A 23,975-nucleotide genomic window follows, 5' to 3' on the forward strand; every position below is an offset into this window, starting at 1 on the left:
CCATTTACCATCACTTTATTTAGTAAACAGAAATATTTCTATCAAAGTTATATAATGAGAAAGCAGGAATAATTTTTTTATTTATTGTATCTTAAATTTTGAATGCTGAATTACTGTATCTATATAACTCAAAACGTTTGACCTTCAGTCAAGCGATTTAACTTTTATCTAAGTTTGTATAATGTTGTTAGTTTTATCATTAAGGTTTATGACAAAATATTGTTCTTTTTTCAGTATCATTATTTCAATTTGCTTTACACTGAAGTCAAATAACAATGTCACTTATAATAACGATTATCAAAGAAGAGAGTCCACCATTTTAAGGTATGAGATAATTCACAAAAGGAATTACTGCTTCATTACTTCTCTGCTAGCATAAAACACTTAGGAACTGTCTTGATGGCAGTTACACCAAGCATCCGCTGCTCGATATTATCCAGATTACTCAAGGCACACAACACTGTTTCCAAGCTTGCCTAGAACACACCAAGTCAATGAGAGATGATTCATGGTTTTGATTCATATCCCCAATGGATTTGTAATTAAAATGTTGTGGCTAATTAAAGCATTGCCATGAGGATAATGAAATTAACAGGTCATCACTAGCCAATGAATAACAGTTCTGTATGTTAAGAATATGAATATATAAAATATATATATATATATATATATATATATATATATATACACACATACATATATATATATACACACATACATATACACACACAGCAATTTGATACTGAGATAATGGCCTTTGTGTAAGTAATAGACGTGAGGGGAGATGTATCAAGACATGGAGAGCGATAAAGCACCAACCAATCACTTCATACCTGACGTTTTGTAAACACAGGGCCCGATTCTGTAAGGATAGTAATTTGAAAGCTGCACTCAGCTAGCTTTGCAATTGCGATCCTTTGCAGATATGGTAATGCAGCAGAAGACATCACGCCCCCTGTGCATTACTTATCTGAGCTGAATTAATCTGCGTACCATCGGCTGGCTGCGGTGACTCATAGGATCCCACAGCCAGCAGCGGCAGTTTACAGGAAGAGGCCAGGAAATCTCCATCACCCGACGGAGATCCTGGCCTCTTCCCCCTCCGCCAAAGGCGGCGACAGGCCTCCATTTCTGGTAACTGAGGCTTTCGCTGCCCCCTCCCCGCCCCCAAACAGCAGCAGACTGTCAATCACTGACAGTCTGCTGCCAGTTTGCAAGCGGACTCGCAGACCCATTCTGCACATGCGCAGAGCAGGTCTGGTGCCTACGCAGATTCCCAAACATCGGGAATTTGCGTTAATAATAATATTGTAAGCTCCCCTGGTGCATTAACTGATGAAGAGTTGTATCAAGACATTTAGTGCCCTGGGCAAGAGATGACCCTGGCGCCCCTTTCCATTACACACACATTTAGAAATTTTGTTATATAGCTGGGATGGGGCATAGCAAAAGCAGCTAGAGGTGTCACAAGATGGAAATTCAGACCTGGCCATTTAAATTCATATTTAGGGGGGGTATCCAATTAGCAGTGCTAAAGTAGTGCTGCTAATTGATCGCAGCAGGGCTATCCCATTAGCCGCGAAGTGCCGCCGATGCCGGAACTTATCGTGGACATTTTTCGGGACCGGAAAATAATCCATGATAAGTGCCTAAATGGTGAAAACACATAGGTCAGCAAGCTTATCGCAGGTCCTATCTGTTTTCGGGAGAAGTATCCTATTGTTCCGACCAAAATAATTAGGATAGGGTGAAAAAAAAAAGACATTGGCAAAAAACGAGGATAATCTCAGTTTCTCCACAAACAATGCTTGGGGCAAATTGGATAACGCCCTTAGTTTGCCATAGATAACAAGCATTCCAAGACGCAGTTACACTACGGGAACTAACCAGAACGTCTGTGTCACGGCTTGGCGTGGGCTTGGACCCGGAGTGGAGTCGGATGAGGAATGGAGGCTAGTTTGCTGGAACTGAAAGGCAGCCGGTCTTAATGGAGTATGACTCATGAGGTGACTGGGTACAAGGAGGCAGTTCAGCTGAAGGGACACGGACTGTACTCAGCGACCAGGGTCGGCCGGTCCGCAGCTGGTAGTGGGTACAGGTGGCAAGCTGGTATGCAGGGCTGGAGTGGTACAGAGCTATGAGGTGGTTACACTGAGACACTCTGGAACTGCAGCACGTACGGAGCAAGGAAGCACAGGAACTAGCTCACAGCATACGCTGTGAAAGACGTTGCACTGGCAACTAGAGGACCTCTTGACAGCCCTTTAGTACCCTTAGGTAGTGTAGGATTGGTTGCTAGCATTCCCAGGACAGCTGTGACCTGATTGGCTCCAACCATACACCTGACCAGAATCCAAAATGGCTGCGTCCAGCAGTCTCCAGCACAGAAGTGCTGTCAGTCACACCTGCTCACACCTCTCTCCAGATGGGCCCCCTCAGTCTGTGGAGACCCCCTGTGCCCAGCGTCGCTCTCCAGGACCCAGCTCCACCGCCGGAGGGACCGCGCCAGAGCGCCCGGCAAGTAAGAGCCAGACAGTCCGGATCGTGACAGTACCCCCCCCTTTCTGAGTGGCCTCTGGACACCAAACGAGGGGCATGGACATCCTCTGCCTTTACCCAGCGTCGTTCCTCAGGCCCATAACCTCTCCAATCCAAAAGGTACTGAAGCTGACCATAATGAAAATGAGAGTCCAAGATCTGTTTAACTTCTGTTTAACAAATTCAACGCCTCTCTCAGTAAGGACTTTAGGGGAGCGTGGTAGAACTCTCCGGAAGCGATTTAGGACAAGAGGTTTTAACAGGGATATATGGAAAGAGTTCGGTACTTTGAGGTAGGGTGGAAGCTTCAGTTTGTAGGCCACCGGGTTAATCACTTGAGTGATAGGAAATGGACCGATGAAGCGAGGGGAAAACTTCATGGACGGAACCTTGAGGCGAAGATTACGAGTAGAAAGCCAGACGAGATTGCCCTCCTTTAGAATGGGCACTGCTCTTCTCTTCCTATCAGCTCCAAGTGTGTAACGGTCTGAAGTTTTCCATAGAGCAGAGTGAACTTGAGACCATATTTGCGAAAAGTTCTGTAGTGTAGAGGTCACTGCTGGTACATCAAAAACAGGTAGTTCCTTGAATTCTGGTACTCTGGGATGCAGGCCAAAAACTGTGAAGAATGGAGTCTGACCTGTAGTTGAATGGTACGAGCTATTGTGAGCAAACTCTGCCCAGGGTAGAGAGTCTGCCCAGTTGTCTTGGGATGACGACATGTGGATCCGTAGGAAAGTCTCCAGGTCCTGATTGACCCTCTCTGTGGATCCATTGGATTGGGGGCGATAGGCCGTGGAGAATTTTACTTTAACTTGAAGGATGGAACAGAGGGTCTGATTCAGAGCCGGACGCTCTGACAGAGTGCTCGCTCTGAAATAGGCCCGGCCTTCTGTTTTTTTTAGAGCGGCCTCCAGGCCGCTCGCATAGCTGTGGGTGACTACCCACAGCTATAGCGAGCGGCCAGGAAGATGGTCGTGATGGTCAAGACCATCGCGACCATCGGGCTTGCGACGAGACCCTTGTGGTAGGGTCTTGTTGCCGCAAGCCCTAGAGTGCTTTCGGCTCTAACAGAGCCGAAAGCACTCCCACTGACATCACTTGTGATGTCAGTGGGGCCGGCCCCAGACGGTAGGCGTTCCCATGGAAACGCCTCCGTCTGGGCAGCCACACCCCCGGCCCGCCCACCAAAGGGGGCGTGCTGTCACTCAACATCGACAGCACGCCCCCTTTGGTATGAGACCCGGAGCGACGGTTTGCCCGTCGCTATCCGGGTCTCGCGCATGCGCACGACGGAGCCGGCGAAGGGCGTGTGAAGGGCGCCCACACGGACCTGCACAGGTTGAGTACAAAGGGATACGGTCCCATTGGTAATTTGGGCACCATCCACGCCACACAGGGTGAGTGTATGTTCGAGGGGAAAGACCGGGACTTGAAGTCTCTGGATGAGCTCAGTGGTGATGAAGTTCTCGGCAGCCCCTGAATCAAGGAGAGAGAGAACAATTTTAGGACCATGCATTGACTCCAGAGTAATGGATAAGGTAGACTCAGCTTTAGGTGGAGACGAAGACATAACTCCCAACCTGGTGTCTCCAGAACCGGTTAGGAGCGAGAGTTTCCCGGACGGGTAGGACAGGCAGCGACCAGATGGCTGGTCTCTCCGCAATACATGCACAGGTTTTCTCGTCGACGCCGCTGTCGCTCTTCAACCGAAACACAAGCCCGGTTAATCTGCATTGATTCATCGCCTACTGGCTCGGGCAGAAGGGTGACTGGAGTAGTGGTAGGCCGGAACCTGAAACGATCTTCTCTGTTCTTTTCGCTCTGACGCTCCCGATAGCGTAAGTCCACTTTATTGCAGAGAGAGCTGAGATCATTTAGGGTAGCAGGAAGGTCCCGTGTGGCGAGTTAGTCTTTTATATGATCAGATAGCCCACTCCAGAAGGCGGAAATTAGAGCCTCCTCATTCCATTTCAGCTCAGATGCCACTGTCTGGAACTGGATGATGTATTGGCTAACTTGGCGATTCCCTTGACGGAGGCGCAAGATCTCGGCTGCTGCTGACGTAGTTCTTCCTGGTTCATCAAAAATCCTTCGAAAGGCTGAAAGGAACTCAGAATAATTATCCAACAGAGGGTCGGACGTTCACCCAATGGATGTTCACCCAGAGGGGTGAAACCCAGTCTAGAGCTGAGCCGTACAACAGAGACACAATATAGGCCACCTTGGATTTTGGCGATGGGAAGTTCATAGGCTGTAATGTGAAATGAACATCGCATTGGTTCAGGAACCCACGGCATAACTTAGGACTCCCATCAAATCTATTAGGTGTCGGGAGGTGCAGATGGGATGGTGCGGGGATGGCGGGAGCCGCAGGCTGGTTCGTGGCGACAGGCATATTAACTGTAACCAGGGAGGCCTGCAAGGTGTCCTGACGAACCGACATCTCCTGTAAGAATTGGGCCACTTGCTGCTGCAAAGCTTCTAGTCCCTCCAAACGGCTGGCGATGCTTTGGAGCAGGTCAGCCCTCAACTCCTGTCTACTAGCCGAATCCATTTGGCCAGTGCAAACTGTCACAGCTTGGCATGGGCTTGGACCCGGAGTGGAGTCGGATGCAGAATGGAGGCTAGTTTGCTGGAACTGAAAGGCAGCCGGTCTTAATGGAGTATGACTCATGAGGTGACTGGGTACACGGAGGGCAGTTCAGCTGAAGGGACGCGGACTGTACTCAGCGACCGGGGTCGGCCGGTCCGCAGCTGGTAGCGGGTACAGGTGGCAAGCTGTTACGCAGGGCTGGAGTGGTACAGAGCTACGAGGTGGTTACACTGAGATACTCTGGAACTGCAGCACATACGGAGCAAGGAAGCACAGGAACTAGCTCACAGCATACACTGTGAAAGATGTTGCACTGGCAACTAGAGGACCTCTTGACAGCCCTTTAGTACCCTCAGGTAGTGCAGGATTGGTTGCTAGCATTCCCAGGACAGCTGTAACCTGATTGGCTCCAACCAGACACCTGACCAGAATCCAAGATGGCCGCGCCCAGCAGTCTCCAGCACAGAAGTGCTGTCAGTCACACCTGCTCACACCTCTCTGCAGATGGGCCCCCTCAGTCTGTGGAGACCCCCTGTGCCCAGCGCCGCTCTCCAGGACCCAGCTCCACTGCCGGAGGGACCGCGCCAGAGCTCCCGGCAAGGTAAGAGCCGCGACCCTGGCAGCCCGGATCGTGACAGTCTGCACTGGGGACCTGCTGCGGCTGTTGACTAATCGGACACTACTTCATTGATCCACAATGGTTCCGCATGTTTTGGGGGGTTCAGGATGTTTTCCCCGATTCAGACACCACTTTTCGCCTGTTCTGACTGTTTTTGCGTCTTTTGGAATTGAATAGCGCGAATCGCGGGTACACGTGCGATAACTTTCCATGGCTAAAATTGGCGATGTAGGCGAAAAGAACGGCAGGCGAAAAAAGTATCGCGGGTGCGAAACTAATTGAATACGGGCCTATATTGTAAATAAAGGCAAATAAATACATTAGTGAAACATTTATAAATCCAGTACTGAAACATGATTTCCTAAAGAGAAAATGCAAATATAGAAATGTATGTTTATCATGATGGCCATATGTGAATATTTTGTGCAATGGAACATTTGTACACTATGGAATAGAGGATAAGGCTAGAACACTCTTGGAGATATAGAATTGTGCTGACCGCTTACCATCTTCCAGTTCTATTATATCCACAACCGTGGTGTTAATGTGCATTGACACCAGACACAGAGTGACATTTACTGCTGATGACATTCTCTGGCTCACAAAATCAAACTCTCTTAAAATAGAAAATTCTGCAGTAACCAATCAATGGCAAACCACCAGCCTTACAATTTCTCTATCCTACTGATCTCAGTTTACATTGTACAAACCAGACTCAGCAAAATCTCTCTATGGCAGGCTTCAAACAGTGTGCAATTAGACATGTGCAAGGGGAAACAGATGTTGCAGAAAAATAATTGCTTGCCTGCATTTTTGATGATCTTTTTTTCTTTTAATTCCAAACATGCAAATCACTTGCCTGTTAACTGTTAGGATAGAGTCTGTACACAGCACACAACAAACTTGTTTAATCAGCTCTACATTTTACTTTCTGTGTAGCAGTTGTAGCATGGTTTGGGTTGGCTGGGGTAACAAGCACATGCATTTCCAGGATGTTAATAATGGCTGTGTAGAAATAATATGCTTGCAAAGGTTAGCCACATAAGTGTCAACATTAGTGAAATATGGTGCTGTAGGTCAGCAATTTGTTAGCTAACATAACATCACCTACACAGGTGCATCCTCTATTGACCACAGACCTCAAGTGCAAGAGATGGTTACCACAGTTTTCATGTCATATCTGACATGGTGTGGCTGGTATTTTACTAATGTGAGTAGGTAACCAGCCTTACATGACCAGTCACAACTCTGTCATTTATAGCACAAAAACACTGAATACAAACAATGAAGTAACAAAATAAATGGCAGGCTTATAAATGAGTATTCTATGCAAATGACCTATTCAATGGCTGGTGCAATCTTTGGAATTAATTGGAAGAGCAAAACTAAGGGCTAAACAACATACTGCTTAATTGGAGTCCAGCTGTGGTAAATTCAGTTGATTGGACAAGATTTTGAAAGATTTTGAATACACCTTTCTATATAAGGTCCCACACTTGACAGTGCATGTCAGAGCACAAACCAAGCATGAAGTCCAAGGAATTGTCTGTAGACCTCCTAGACAGAATTGTCTTGAGACACAAATCTGGGGAAGGGTACAAAAAAATATCTGCTGCTTTGAAGGTCCCAATGAGCACAGTGGCCTCCATCATTCGTAAATGGAAAAAGTTCGGAACCACCAGGACTCTTCCTAGAGTTGGCCGGCCATCTAAACTGAGCAATTGGGGGAGAAGGGCCCTAGTCAGGTAGGTGACCAAGAACCCGATGGTCACTCTGTCAGAGCTACAGCATTCCGCTGTGGAGAGAGGAGAACCTTCCAGAAGGACAACCATCTCTGCAGCAATCCACCAATCAGGCCTGTATGGAAGAGTGGCCAGACGTAAGCCGCTCCTTAGTAAAAAGCACATGACAGCCTGCCTGGAGTTTGCCAAAATGCACCTGAAGGACTCTCAGACCATGAGAGACAAAGATTGAACTCTTTGGTGTGAATGCCTGGTGTTATCTTTGGAGGAAACCAGGCACCGCTCATCACCAGGCCAATACCATCCCTACTGTGAAGCATGGTGGTGGCAGCATCATGCTGTGGGGATGTTTTTCAGCGGCAGGAACTGGGAGAGTAGTCAGGATAGAGGGAAAGATGAATGCAGCAGTGTACAGAGACATCCTGGATGAAAACCCGCTCCAGAGCGCTCTTAACCTCAGACTGGGGCGATGGTTCATCTTTCAGCAGGACAACGACCCTAAGTACACAGCCAAGATATCAAAGGAGTGGTTTCAGAACAACTCTGAATGTCCTTGAGTGGCCCAGCCAGAGCCCAGACTTGAATCCGGTTGAACATCTGTGGAGAGATCTGAAAATGGCTGTGCACTGACGCTTCCCATCCAACCTGATGGAGCTTGAGAGGTGCTGCAAAGAAGAATAGGCGAAACTGCCCAAAGATAGGTGTGCCAAGCTTGTGGCTTCATATTCAAAAAGACTTGAGGCTGTAATTGCTGCCAAAGGTGCATCAACAAAGTATTGAGCAAAGGCTGTGAATACTTTTGTCCATTTGATTTCTAGGTGTTTTTTTTTTTTTTTTATTAAATTTGCAAAAATCTCAAAAAAACTTTTTACACGTTGTCATTATGGGGTGTTGTGTGTAGAATTTTGAGGTTAAAAATGAATTTATTCCATTTTGGAATAAGGCTGTAACATAACAAAATGTGGAAAAAGTGAAGCGTTGTGAATACTTTTCGGATGCACTGTATTACACAGTGTCATAAGTGGTTATATAATAAACAATGTAAGGAATGGGGAATGTCTGGGCAGCACCAAATAGGATACCCTTAAGCTGGGAACACACTATAAAATATGTGTACCCAGTGATGAGACTGCCGACCCCCCCCAGAGGGGTCGTCATATCGGGCGGCCAGTACCCACTAGACGATCCGGTGCCAGACTGCCTGATATGTCAGCCCCTGCTACATCCCGCTGCATGGGGTCGTTAGTTGCAACGTCAGGTTGAGCTACATTGTTTCCTCAGGCTGTTGAACAGTGAATTTCACTGTTGAACACTTACAATTTCAGTAGCTTATTCCTGTACACACCTTCATAGGTTGCAAGCAGTGGGACCTATATCTCACAAAGCAGCCAGAAGCCATTCTGGCTCTGATTACAAGTTAATTCAATCAGGGGACTGTTTATCTAATCCCAAAAAGCCATTTTTTTGTTGAAGATAATATTTTGCCATTTGTCAAAGGCTAACATAAGCGGTGGCTATGGACAGTGATAGCTTCCCTATTGTGTACATGAGAAAGCTAGATATCGCCAATATAACAACAACAGCTACACTTGTCCTGAGGTTTCTGTACAATTCTTTGCAATTGTAACTGTTATGACTAATGGAATCTGCTCCCATAGGTCATGGTGGTATGTACAATGTACACAGTATAAAATAATCTCATAAAAACATTTTTTTCTCTTCAGTACAGTATCAATACAATCCTGTGTATTAATAAGGTAAATGCCAGCTCTACTTTAGTTTATAATCCAATATTAGTACAGTGATACATTTTAGTGACATTTTAGTAGATTTAATCAGGTTTACACTTAATGGCTACATTCCATATGGAAAGTGAAGTTTGACTTCAAACATAATACTATTCACATTTCAAATAGGAGAACTGTAAAAAAAATACTGCAAAATGCCGCAATTTACACAGTAACATTTCATAGTTTAACATCTATAAGAACTACAACCATAAAACGCCAATGAGGACTTCAATCAGCTAATGTGAGTTTGAGTTTTGCATTTGAGAGCAGGGCACTTACGTCAGTCAAACCAGATCCAATCAGTCAATTTTACTATGAAGTAAGCTGAGGCCCCAAAAATAGTTAGAATTATTCAAGCATCTCTAATGGACTCCATTCGCTTTCAAATTCAACAGTCAGTAGTCTGCATCTCCAAAGCAGTGATGGCTCATTTTGGCGCGCGCACACACACACACACACTTCTCCTAGATAGGTACATGATTACGATTAAAAAAAGCAATATGAACTCTATATTTAAAATCTTCTAGCTGTGCCTAGTTTCCAGTCACAGTCCTGGATTTTAAAGATTTGTCCCTTGCAATATCTCTTAATGGTACTTGCACAGTAACATTTCTCTTACTGGCAACAATTATATTCTTCAAAGGGGAAGCCTGCAGTGATCAACGTGTTAAAAATAAAACCGGCAGATAGGTAGACAAATGACCTTGGCTTTAGAACGATACAACATCACAAAATCAGAACGCTTTGCCAAAAGCTCAGCGAGACTGGATAGCCGACAAAAAAAACCTAACAATGTAGCATTTGGCTAATTTTATACTGACCCACACAATAAATACAGAAAACAAATCAATGGTTATTTTAATAAAAAGATAAAGAGATTTTGCCATGAATCCCTTACTGTAAGGCTGCCAACTCCTGGGAGTTAAAACCAAGTATCCTCTTGTCTGAAGTCATTAAAGTGCCTGACAGTGCAATAAAAAATGGAACATGCTGAATATGTAGAAAAATATATACACACAGGGCAGGAAGCAAGATGAGAGCATGACTTACAAGGTTGTTATAACCTGCGGAGTTACAATAGGTTATTTATAAACATACTTTCTTACAGTAACCTTTATGGAGGGACAGTTTTTGTTATAAACTCATTTAGCCCTGTCACTCTTTTCATTAAATCTTTCCCTCTTTTCAGTTTGATGAATATATACAGTATGGAGATGAAGAGTTGGAAGTAAATCAGGTGTATTTTATTCCAAACTGTGTGAATGGAGGAAACGCACATAATTGCCGGTAGGAATATACTCAGATATACGTATCTTGTGATGTTCCTGCCTGCTATGTGTACACTTGGTTTGCTACTTATCATCAGTGTGCTTACACCTACCCTATACTAGGTACAAATTATATGCATGGAAACAGGAATATTTATACTTGCGTCCAACGCTGCATAGCCTGCACTTGCAGATGTTAACACCTCATTACAACCCAGTGACAAATCTACAGCCATAGATGCAACTGAAATGTGCATACCCTCTGCATATGTTTAACTCAGCATCTTACCCTGTGTCTATTATCACATGCTATGTTTTTGTTTGCAGTATTTTTATAGTTATGTACACTAAGCTGTGTTCTAATTAGTATACAATAAGTTGCCAAGGGCGGTGCATAGTTAACACAAGAAAAAGTTATTTATTTTGTATATACTTGTATATCTGTGTGCGACTTGTATATCTGTGTGTGACACTTGTATATCTGTGTGCGACTTGTATATCTGTGTGTGACTGTGTCTCTCAATCAGCATGCAAAGTGCTACGATGCAACGACAGCAGATATTTTCCACACTAAGTTCCATTTTCAGGCTCTGTCGCACACAGATATACAAGTGCCGCAGATCAAATTAATCAGCAGAGTGTCCTCGTACGTCCTAGTCGCATCACAATGCAACTTAGACGCATTTCCAGCAACAAAAAAAAAAGACACTCGACGCTAGCAGAGTTGAACGGGACCTGCCGGCTCTCTCACGTCAGGCATATTGCACTGCATGGTGTATTGAGGCTAGATGAGAGAGGACTCACTCATCTGTACTTGCCAACTCTCCCTGAATGTCAGGGAGACTCCTGGGAATAGTAGCAATCTCCTCGACTTTATGAAGAGTCTAGTAATCTCCCTGATTGCTCCTTACCCACATGATGTAGCTTTTACGTACTTAGAAAAAAAGGAAATCAGAGAGATATACTGTACATTCAAATTTGATCATCAGTGCCATTTCTTTGCATTGCTTATACACAGGGTTGCCTACCTTTAACAATCTCTTCCCGGGAGAAGCCCGGGTAAGAGATGCAGCAGGGGGCCGACGGGGACGGGGCTTGACAATTCGCATAATTAAGCCCGCCCCCTCGCTGTAAAATTGCCGCGATTGGGCACAATTTACATAGGGGGCGGGGCCAAATGCTGTGATTCATGCAGAATCACAGCGTAAGCCCCGCCCCCGTCAAGGAGACCTGCGATTGCCGCGGGTATTCTCCTAATTCTGCTCACTTCAGGCAGAATGCGGGAGAAATGCCTACCCTTCCGGGGGTGTGGGGGGTTACCTGAAAAATCGGGTATACAGCATAATGATCCCTATGGCTACATGCATTTTCAAATAAGGTTTCTCATGGCTACTTTTATGGAATCACATGTGAGTAGAACACAAAACATGAAGTAGCCCTGAAAAGTATCAATGTCTTTTCGTCAGCAAGTAGGTCATACAGAGCAGCAATGCTCAGGCACAGCAGTACACGTCCACTTTACCGCCACCCTCATAGGTTATGCTTTCACAATCTCCCGGAAATACTTTTTCAGAAGTATGAACTAACTTGGGGTATCTCATTGAGAAGCTGGTTTCCTGGATTTATCCATAGAAGTTCAGGATGCTGTAAATCAGTCCATTCTGAGTGGTGATTTGTTTCCTGCCATTTCTTGTGTTTTGCTTTTATTGGCAACCTCTCATTATAATGAAATATAGTAGCAGTAATCACTGTATCCTGTTGTATGAAGCTATGCTATTGCTATAAAACATTGCTTGAAAGTTTCCTCTCCTTTGTCAGATCCACTGATTGTATCTGACAGCCAGGCGTGACTGCTCTCTGTCCTGACATGACCTCCCAATCCAATCTTATTTCCTACCTGTTTTAAAGGGATTTGTGTATAAAATCAATCTCCATGTCTGTTCACAATCTATGGGGATTAGGATTAAATAGGTAATTTAAAGAAACTGGGATCTCATTACCCAATCAGATTACTCTGGCTGGGATCTTCTATACAACATATAAAATGTAATGTTTTCCAGCAGCACTCTTCTAAACACTTTCCTCTAGAATAGGGGTGGGCAATATAAGCCCCCCCCAAGCTGTTGTAGAACTACATATCCCAGCGTGCCCTGCCACAGTTTTGCTATTTGGCCACGCTAAAACTGTTGCAAGACATGCTGGGATTTGTAGTTCAACAACAGCTGGAGGGACGCTTATTGCCCATACCTGCTCTAGAATCATAACTATTTTTATGTATTATCCTACATTTATATAGCACCAACATATTGCACAGAACTTTGTAGTCAAGATATTTATTAATTAGCATGTACAGTTGCGCTTACGGTTTAGTTCTCTACCATAGGCATGCAAATGCACAATGTACCCACCACCAATCTCCTATGATTATCCTTGATCAGTTTTGGCTGTCTGGTGTAGTACCAAGCTCACATGTAACAAATATCCTCAAGTGAACTGAGCCAAAGCTGCAGCTGCGCTCAATCTGCCCCTCGTAGTGGAAGCCTGTTGCTTGCTACAGTCATGGCCCATTAAGTGTTCAGGTCTTGTTCACTACAGAGATCAATGATTTCTATTTTGTTGCGGTGACTTTGTGTGTCCATCATGAGGAAGTTAATCTCCTATTTCAAACAAATGCTCATTGTTATTTGAAATGATCAGTGAAATATGGTAAAAATGATTTTGTTCAAAAAATCAGAGGGTGAAAAAGGATAAAATACTGAAGACTGTTGTGTTCTCTCTGGCGGAGGCTCCAAAAGGGTGTGGTGGTGAACTGCCATTTCATTGAACAGTGTTTCACCTCCTGTGCCTCCTTTATTAATTATAATCATAGGTAACTAGCTTATTCTTTACTGAATCCTTATGCTTTTGTTTCTAATGCCTTATGATTTGTAATAGTTACATTGTTTTAAGGATTCTCTCAGTTTATTGACTAAAGTGAATGCTTGATTTATTTGTAGCCTTAGATGTATGGTATGTGGTCATTGTTGACTTAAGCCATTTTTATTGCTAGCTTTCTCTGGCTGGCCAATTGGGGGTTTTCATTAATTAGTGTCCACACTTGCCTGCTTCCCTGTATAAGTGTCAGTAGTTTGGCTGGGGAAGCCTTGGCTGGGTGCAGCCTTTTTTCAAAGTGCAGTTTTTTAAGTGCATAACTAGCGTTAGACCTGCGTTAAACCGAGGAAAAACAGAAGGAGAAAAAAGGCCCATCACGCAACAAACCCCAACAATCTAAAGACTCAGACTACAACTGGACTCCCTGTACAATCACGGCAAGAACACTTCTAATGCTATTCATAATGCTGGCCTACTGATTCTAGCATACAATTCAATGCTTATCGTACTTTTCCCCATGTCAGTTTATATCTATCAACTTTGAAACACTGTCCTTTATCTCAGCTCTCTTGCCTAGCCTCACATCCTCTGTCTGCTTACAATCTGCGTTATTTTTCACATTCTGCACACTTTAGAACCCCACTTTTATTTCTCCCTATAACAATCTTGTTAATCTGCATACATATTGATACACTGTTCTTTGATACGTCACTGTTTTCTTACTTGCATTCCTACAAATCTCTTGCACTCATATCTCATTTAAATTTCCAAATTTCTTTCCTCTTGTTTACTTATAAACACCATGACAAGGTTTTCGTCAACTCCCTCCTTCCCTCTGTCTCTACCTAATCCTCTGTTCTGCCCCCTGCTTCCACCTTTATCCTTTCCCCCTTATCTCTTCCACCTCCTCCTCCCCTTCTCCCCCCTCCTCTGTCTGCCTACTCTTCACTCCTCACCCATTACTCCACTTTCTTCCTGTTCTACCCCCCCTCTGTCCTACTACCCCACCACCAAACCCTCCTCCTACACTCCTCTCCCTGTCACTTCACCCCACTGCCATCCACATCTCCCTCCCTGCCCACCTCCTATTGATTCCCTTTCCAGCTCAGGTGCCCGCACCATCACTAAACTCTATTCATATCGGTCCCCCAAATTAATCTCACCTCCACGTTACAGCAACCCGGACAATCTCATTCACATCTCCCCCACAAATGCTATCTCTCTATCCTGTGCCCTCTGGAACGCCAGGTCAGTCTGTAATAAACTGGTCCCCACCCATGACCTTTTTATCTCCAACTCTCTGAATCTCCTAGCCATCACTGAAACTTGGATTTCACCCTCTGACACCACTTCTCCTGCTGCTCTATCCTCTGGGGGCTTTGCCTTCTCCCACACCCCCCGGCCTGGGGGTCGCCATGGTGGTGGAGTTGGGGTCCTTCTATCCACCAGTTACTCATACCAGCTAATACCCTCTGAACCATCCCTTACATTCCCCACATTTGAGGTTCATGCTATACGACTCTTCCAACCAGTAAACCTCAGAGTAGCTGTCATTTACCGTCCCCCTGGCTCTCCCTCCAAATTCCTTGACAACTTCGCTTCCTGGCTCCCTCACTTTCTCTCCTCAGATCTTCCCTCCATTATCCTAGGTGATTTTAATATTCCTATTGACATTCCCACAGAATCCTCTGCAGCTAAACTCCTTACCCTCACCTCTTCATTTGGTCTCGCCCAATGGACCTCCTCACCCTCCCATGTGAGTGGGCACTCACTTGACCTGGTCTTTACGCACCGTTGTGATATTTCTGATTACTCCAATTGCCCATTCCCCCTCTCTGACCATCACCTTCTCTCTTTTAACCTATCCCTCTCTCCTTGCCCTCCTCTAACTCCTAAGGCTACCATTACTAAGCGTAATATTGAGGCTATTGACACTGTTGCTTTTTCCTCCCTGCTGGACTCTCTTCTCTCCCCTATCATTTCTCTCTCCTGTCCTGAACAAGCTACTTCCCTGTACAATTCCTCCCTTGCTTCTGCTCTTGATTCTGTTGCTCCAGCAATAACCACTCACCCTCGCAGATCCACACCACAACCCTGCCATTCCAAATGCACCAGATACCTACAAAAGTGTTCAAGAATTGCGGAGCGTCAGTGGAGAAAGTCACGCTCTAAGGCTGACTTCCTCCATTTCAAATTTATTCTCTCCTCCTACAGTGCTTCCCTGTCTCTCTCCAAACAAACATATTTCAAGAACCTCATCTCCTCCCAGTCCTCAAACCCCCGGCGTCTCTTTGCCACTTTCAACTCCCTACTCTGCCCTTCCCCTCCTCGCCTTCCCTCCTCGCTCTCTGCCCTCGACTTTGCCACCTACTTTACATCTAAAATTGACTCCATACGTGAGGACATCATATCCCATCAGACCCTTAGCACTCCTCTCCCTCCTTGCCCTTACCACCCCTCCCCTTCTGTCTCACCAACTCTGACATCCTTCTCCCCTGCTTCTGGAGAGGAAGTCTTGGCCCTCATCCGGTCCTCCCCTCCTTCCACCTCCCCTCTTGACCCTATCCCTTCCCGTCTCCTCTCCCACTTGTCTCCTTCTGCCTGTTCCCATCTGGCTCACCTCCTTAATCTTTCCCTATCATCTGGCACTGTCCCTTCTGCATTCAAACATGCTCTTGTCTCCCCCATTCTTAAAAAACCTACCCTTGATCCTAACATACTTTCAAACTATCGACCCATCTCTCTTCTCCCTTTTGCTTCCAAACTCCTTGAGCGTATTGTCTACAACCGCCTTACCACCTTTCTTTCCTCCCACTCCCTCCTTGACTCATTTCAATCTGGCTTCCGATCTCTCCACTCCACGGAAACTGCCCTCACGAAAGTCAGCAACGACCTCCTTGCTGCCAAATCCAAGGGTCACTACTCTCTGCTCATTCTCCTTGACCTCTCTGCTGCATTTGACACTGTAGACCACCCTCTCCTCCTGCAAATCCTTTACTCTCTCGGTTTACGTGAAACTGCCCTCTCCTGGCTTTCCTCCTACCTCTCTGATCGTTCCTTCGCTGTGTCCTCTCATGACTCCTCTTCCCCTCCACTTCCACTAAAGGTAGGAGTTCCCCAAGGTTCTGTTCTTGGACCTCTCCTTTTCTCCCTATATACATCCTCTTTAGGTGAACTCATTAACTCCTTTGACCTCCAATATCATCTCTATGCAGATGATACTCAAATTTACCTTTCCACCCCTGAGCTCACCCCTGAGCTCCTTACCCGTATCTCCAACTGTCTCTCTGCTGTCTCTTCGTGGATGTCCCAGCGCTTTCTTAAACTTAACATGTCTAAGACTGAGCTGATCATCTTCCCACCCTCTTCCACTACATCACTTTCCACAATTTCGTTATCTATTGATGGCACAACTATCTCCTCTAGCCCCAAAGTGCGCTGTCTTGGAGTTATCCTAGACTCCTCCCTCTCCTTTAAACCGCACATTCAGCACATCTCACAGTCCTGCCGTTTTCACCTAAAAAATATCTCCAGGATTAGACCCTTCCTCACCCAGGATGCCACTAAAACCCTCATCCACTCACTGGTCATATCCAGATTGGACTACTGTAACCTTCTCCTAGCTGGCCTCCCAGTCTCTCACCTCTCTCCACTACAATCTGTTCTCAATGCTGCTGCTCGGCTCATCTTCCTCTCCAGACGTTCTATATCTGCTTCCCCTCTCCTTCAAGCCCTACACTGGCTCCCCTTCCCCTTCAGATGCCAATTCAAGGTTCTTACATTCACCTACAAAGCCCTCACCAAATCCTCTCCCGCATACATTTCTGACCTTCTCTCCCTTCACACTCCCACCCGCCCACTTCGCTCAACTAATGCATGCCGCCTCTCTTGCCAACTGATTACTTCCTCCCACTCCCGCATCCGAGATTTTGCCCGTGCTGCTCCCTACCTTTGGAATGCTCTCCCTCTCCCTATCAGACTCTCCACCTCTCTACAAATCTTCAAACGGGCTCTCAAGACCCACTACTTCATCAAGGCCTTCCAGCACTCCTCCTAACCCACCTCATGCTCTTTCCTTCCTATCTTCCCCTTCTGTGTCACGCCTGTCTGTTTGCCCCTCCCCTTAGAATGTAAGCTCTCATGAGCAGGGACCTCTTCCCTCATGTGCTTCTCTTTACATTTTCTTCTACTCTCTACTCCCCATTAGGGCACCTAACACGGGACCGCCAACTCCCGGCAGCTTATTGTGAGTGCTTTAATCACTATTTCAGCAATGTATATAAGTTGTGTCCCTGTCCTGCACTGTAATGTACTGTAAGTTACTTGTTTCTTGTTCACTTATTAGTTCTATGTACTATGTAAGGCGCTGCGGAACACTTGTGGCGCCATATAAATAAAGGATAATAATAATAATAATAATAATAACCTATTATCCCACAATATTATAGAATGATTATAACCAAGTTAAATATAGGTGGCCTCACAAAGTACTATCCTGCTGTTTGACCCAAATTCCAAAAGCCAGATCTTAGTAAAACACATGGGTGGGTAACAGAACAGATCCAGCCTTGTTGGTGCCATAACTCAATGTAAGTTTTCACAAGCAGAGCTCTCTCTACCCTCATGTCTGATCTTCAACCTTGTATGTACTTGAATTAATTTCAATTTGACTGGATAGACTTATCTCTTGTCATGATAGTGCTAAACAGTATAATAATCAGCCACATAATGCAGAAACTTACCAAATTTACAAACCAAGTGACCAGCACAATATACCTGAAATACAAGTGTATCCAACATGCTACCTTTTTCACACATTTGCTAAAACATGACACACTTACAAAAGGAATGGGACTTTTCTATCATGGCAAACTTTATTTGGGAAGGATATATTCAGCTTTTGTATTAACGCCAAAGGTTTCATAGTCTAGTCCAGTGGTTCCCAAAATGTGCGCCGTGGCCCCCTGGGGTGCCTCGGGACACTTGCAGGGGTGCCTCAGGTTGGTGGTCGAGCACTAAATCAAATTATTTATGGTCAATGTAATGTAAATATTTGGACAAACAGAAGCACAAACCAGTCCACAACCACATAACTGAGCCTAAGGATGACAGGTAAGCACAATTTACTTCACTTTACTACTTTGCTAAAAAAAAAATCTGAATCCCTCAAGAACAAACTTAAACTTAGGGGTGTTGTGAAAACAATGCTGATACTCTAGGGCGCCGTGATTCAAAAAAGTTTGGGAATCACTGGTCTAACTTCAAGCTGTGGGATGTGTCATTTGAAGCTCATGATGGAAATGGAGGACAAATCTATTACATATTATTGTCACACATCGCCCTGGTAGACTCAGGTACCTGACGCGGCTGTGCCGCTTTGCTACCATTGAGAACCTGGTGGTTCACGCAAGCCCCCCTCACTATCAGCTCCTTTAGTTAGCCATGTGGGCAGCATCATATCCATGCTCCGCCTCAGCATGGGCGCTGCCATCTTGACCATGTCACATGATGCCTTTTCCACCAATTAGGTCTGCAGCTCTAACCAGCTGATCTGTGCAGCCTATAGGGAATAAGAGTGCCCTATTTAAGTCAGTTCCTGTGTTCTGACCTTTGCCAGAACATCACACCTGTGTCAGTTTCCTGGCTGCAGGCTGTATCCCTACAGTTCTGTCTGCTCAGTTCACCTGTGTGGTCTCAGTTTCATTCAGCTCACCATGCAGTTTCAAGCCCATAGTTCTGCTCTGTTATTTACTGCTGCCGCAGTCATCAGCGCTGTCTGCAACTTCCAACATAGTCATCTGTATTCACCTCTAACGTAGCCATCAGCGCTGTTATCAACAAGCAGTGCAGATACCAGTCCCACAACTCTGCTGCAACAGCTCAGTGCTCCAGTACTTTCTGTTGCTACAGCTACCATTGCTGCCTCCAACTCCCAGTGCAGTCTCCAGTACCCTCTGCTGCTACAACTATCAGTGCTTCCCCCAACTCCCTGTGCAATCTCCAGTACCCTCTGCTTCTGCTGCTACAGCTCAGTGCTGTTCAAACTCCCAACACAGTCTCCAGTTTTCACCGCTGCTACAACTATCCTCACTCTCTGCAACTCGCAGCAGTCTTCAGTACTGCCTTTCTATAGTTCCCAGCGCTGTGACTGCTTTCTCTAAAGTATCCTGAGTATCTAGTTCTCAGTTCCATCCGCTACCTTCTGTGGGGCCCACTAAACCATGTGGTCCATCCCTTCAGTACATCCATAACCAGTTCAGACTCTACAGGATCTTTAGCTACTCCACCTATTTCCAGTTATCTGCATCTGTTCAGTCTCATGAGGAGGAGCTTTATAAGACCCCCAAGCTTTCTACACTCCACTCACACTTCAGCCAACCCAACGGCTCCTGAATAGAGTTCACCCAATCCTAGTGCCTTGACAATTATTTTATAACAATATAATGTAAATGGTTATTGCATTTTATCTAAAGTAAATGTAACGGTTTGGTTTAGTTGTCTTTGGAAGAATATTTGGTACCTAAATAACATTACATCATATTTATTTTCAAGATACTGTAACTAGAATTAACACTTTGGTAATATATTAGCAGCTCCAGTCAATAGATTTCAGCCATCACACACATTATCAGGTAGGTACTGTACGAAACATAATGATGAATAAATTACATTCTCTAGTGGTAATGTTTTCCTTAGTCAGCTTTTTTTTATTTCACATTTCTTACAATAACTTGAAGTGGACTAAACATCAAACATAGGGGACTGTGTAGTGATTTCTGTTGAACTAATGGGTAACTTACATGAATAGGGTAAAATAAAACAACAAGACCCAGTTTTTTCTAAGGACGTACATTGCTATTCAATATTATGGGTCAAGATTGTATTCCCTATAAAAGTACAGTTATAGATATTGGTGTAAACACACACAGCTCAGTGCCAACAACACATTCGGTTCAACAATGTTCTCTTGACCATGTTCTGCATTTTTGTGAATTTGGGTCATGTAATTTTTGTCAACCCACTACTATGCCACTGTGGGTGGCATGGTGACATAGTACAGGTTGAGTCTCCCATATCCAAAATGCTTGGGGCCAGGGGTAATTTGGACAACGGAATATTCAGTATTTTGGAATATTTGCATATCATAATGAAATATCTTGGGAATGGGACCCCAATATACACGCACAATGCATTTATGTGTTATATACACCTTATACACACAGCCTGCAGGTCATTTTATACAATATTTTCAATAATTTTGTGGCTCAAGCAAAGTTTGTGTACAGAAATTAAATTTATGTTTCATATACAACTTATACACACAGCCTGAAGGTTATTTTATACAATATTTTTAATAATTTGTGCCTTAGACAAAGTTTGTGTACATTGAACCATCAAAAATCAAAGGTTTCATTATCTCAGTCATGCCAAAATTATTCCGTATTTTGGCATATTCCGTATTTCAGAATATTTGGATATGGGAGACTCAACCTGTATATGGCACGGTTGCCATGTAGCACTGAATTCAATTACAAGCAAGGTGCTACATGCATTATTTCATGCAATCTGTTGTCGCAAAGATAATATAGGATACAAATATACAGTACATGCAGTATTTTAAATACAAAATCACACGACAACATTTTAGCAAAAGACAGCTACAAAAATAAGTAACAACACAGTTAAGGGGCCTATCCATTAGCAGATAAATTGAACGACTGAACAATAGATCTTTCAGTCGTTCAATTTATCTCCTAATGGATAGGCCCTGAATGATGACAGATGTACACTCCCGCAGCCGATAAATTTTATCTTTCGTCTCTCCAACATGTTGGTCAATTATTGCATATCGCTGCCAGATATAAGAAATATCTTCCAGTTTATATGCGGTAAATGATGAACGACAAACGATATTAACAGCAGCTACAAAGCACTGGAGAGAAAAAAATCCACTCCCTGAATGATGTCATGCAATATCGTTCATCGTTCGTATTTTGCCAAAATCGGTCATGTACATGACATATCTTTCAGCACAGCCACCGGAATTTTCAATAGATATCTTTTGTCTTTCATAGTTCAGAAAAACATCTGTTAATGGATAGGCCCTTAAGCCTTTCTACTGCCAGGGTTCACTAAGCTGGGACTTCTTGCAGTAACAAGGTTAATTAAATGACTACGGCACCTCTCCCATTGGGATCACTTAAAAACCCAAGTTCCTTCCACTATTCCAATAGCCCTCAATGTTGAACATTACTGGCTCATTGGTGCTATTACAGCACATCCGGATCCTGGAAGAAAATGAACATAACTCAACACATGTTATTCCAGATTTCACAACTGCACTGCTTTCCTTAGAATTCCCAAACCTTTTCATTAAGAGCAAAAACTCCACAATACCAGATGTCAGGATAATAGATCTGATTTGTGCTAAAAAAAAGCAGACTTTAATAAAGCTTTTTTGCACAATGTTTATTTATAGCTCCACTTTCTCTTCACCTTAAATTGTGGCTACAATTATTATGTTGATACCCATTCCTGATGGGGAGTGATATGTAATTTGCTAAATTTATAATACAAATTAATTAAAATCCAGTGAACAAACACTCAAAACCATATTCATTTGGAAGTAGACTCACCACATTCTATGATAACATGGGTGATTTAAGCTACAATTACTTTAATTAATCTATAATATTGGATGAGTTTACTAGATGACAGCAAAACTTAGTAGGAAAGAAGAAGTTTCTTGATCAGAAAATTTAGAAATTCATAAAAAGTAGTTGGGACAACTGTTTAAGGTTACTGGTTCTGTAAAACGTGAATATATAAAAAGGTAGCAGCAGATGATGATATTCATAATTTCTACTTAAACCACTTTCACACTGAGAAAAAACAAATTCCCAGCTTTTACCTGGCATTTGATGCTCGCGTTTCTTTGCCGATCCCAGCTTATACCCCCACCTTCACACAGAAAAGCAAAATTCCTAGGTCAAGCATTTGGACCCGGTAATTTGCGACTCATCATGGGTATTTCTTCTGTGTGAAATGGTCAATCCGGGTGAAATTCCCGGGACTTGGTCCTTAGTAAAAACCATAATCGAAGTCCCGGGAATATCGACCTGGGTTGACCCTTTCACACAGAGATAGGACCCGTGTTGATCAGAAAATTACCGGGTCCAAATGCTTGACCCGGGAATTTGCTTTTCTTTGTGAAAGGGGTAGTGGGATAAGTAATAGTGGATAAGAGTGCAGAAAGGTTGTGACATAAATTATTGCTAGTGTACAAAAAATCTAATATTTATCCCACAGAACATTTGGTTTTATATTAATAACGCTTGGTATTATGAACTAGCTAGTGTACGGAATAATGGCACCTCATAAAGAGAAATTGTTGTTTTGCAATAGCTGTAATTCCGTTTTACCATTGAAGATATTTAACTTGTCCATACAGATGAGATACACATTACATCTGTCCTTACAAATGAATGCTTAACTTGTAATAATAGAACATACCTGACACAAAAGTAAAGCACAACTGGACCAGACTTTTTAGGGAAATCATGTTCAAGGACTCTTCTGTCCAACTGTAACCAGTTCAAATGTCCCCTGTAAAAGACAATAATATGTCATGTTATTCTGTAAGCAATTGCATCAACACAGTATGAATCAGAATGTATGCTTGCATTTTCCTAAATACTTTGTTTTTCAGTAAAAAGTATATAAGTTTCAACAACATTTTGTATTTTGAATTTTAAATTAAAATAATAACGTGTACTTGGGATACTTTTACAAATTAATTCAGGTGTAGACAATCTTAATTAATTTTGAGAGGATGATTGTAAATAACTATGGCAATGAGTGTGTGCACAGAGTCTATGAACATGGCTCCCCCATGCCCTCTCTCTATGTTCTTTGGATTGGGAAGTCTGACCTGTCTTTTTAATATGATTCAGTGCAATTGTGCAATAAATCAGATTTCTGTGACACAAGTATGACTTCCAGACAGAATGTTGACAGATAAACATACAGATAGTGAATACATTTATAATTACCCTGAGTAAGTTCCTAATAACGCTGTGATTGACATTTTTAGCTATTTATATTAATTGCTTTGTCCTGTAATTTCATCATTATCATCCTTATTATTACCACTTCTTGTGAACTGTGTGAATCATGAGAACCACAGGTAGGTATATTAAATAAAATACTAATTACATTTGCTTCCACAGGGAAATTAAGCATAGTTATTTGTTGCTGCCTATACTACTCTAGGCAATATAAACGTCATCACTTGCGTGACGTGCGCATGTTAATAGTATGAAATTTAAAGCAATTAATATATCCTTAACTAGGAATTAAATAAATACACCTTTAATAACTGCAAGTCTTGGTAATGAAGCCTGATTTACACTGTGAGACTGATTAGTTTAATTTTAGCACTGTAGCCCTTCAAGAAGCCAACTACAATTCCAATCAGAGTTTACAGATGTGTCCTCACACGTTTGCTGCAGTCGCACCAAAAAGCCCCTCTTTGTGGCCCTGGTCCTGTGA

General features: G+C 43.6%; 1 protein-coding gene across 6 annotated transcripts in view; it reads right to left on the reverse strand.

The window, feature by feature from the left end:
* FRMD4A (FERM domain containing 4A) overlaps nucleotides 1-23,975 on the reverse strand; it is a 481,635-nt gene that overhangs the window by 149,684 nt on the left and 307,976 nt on the right. For all 6 annotated transcript variants that reach the window (XR_015877834.1, XM_088468780.1, XM_088468779.1 and 3 more), the window contains exon 4: nucleotides 22,938-23,030. Coding sequence is in view for 5 of the 6 variants with exons in the window: in XM_088468780.1 (XP_088324906.1) it covers nucleotides 22,938-23,030 (93 nt within the window). In the remaining variant the exon portion in view is untranslated. The remainder of the gene's footprint in view (nucleotides 1-22,937; nucleotides 23,031-23,975) is intronic.

Source organism: Taudactylus pleione, unplaced genomic scaffold, assembly GCF_031769625.1.
Source record: "Taudactylus pleione unplaced genomic scaffold, aTauple2 ptg000086l, whole genome shotgun sequence".
NCBI classification, from domain to species: domain Eukaryota; kingdom Metazoa; phylum Chordata; class Amphibia; order Anura; family Myobatrachidae; genus Taudactylus; species Taudactylus pleione.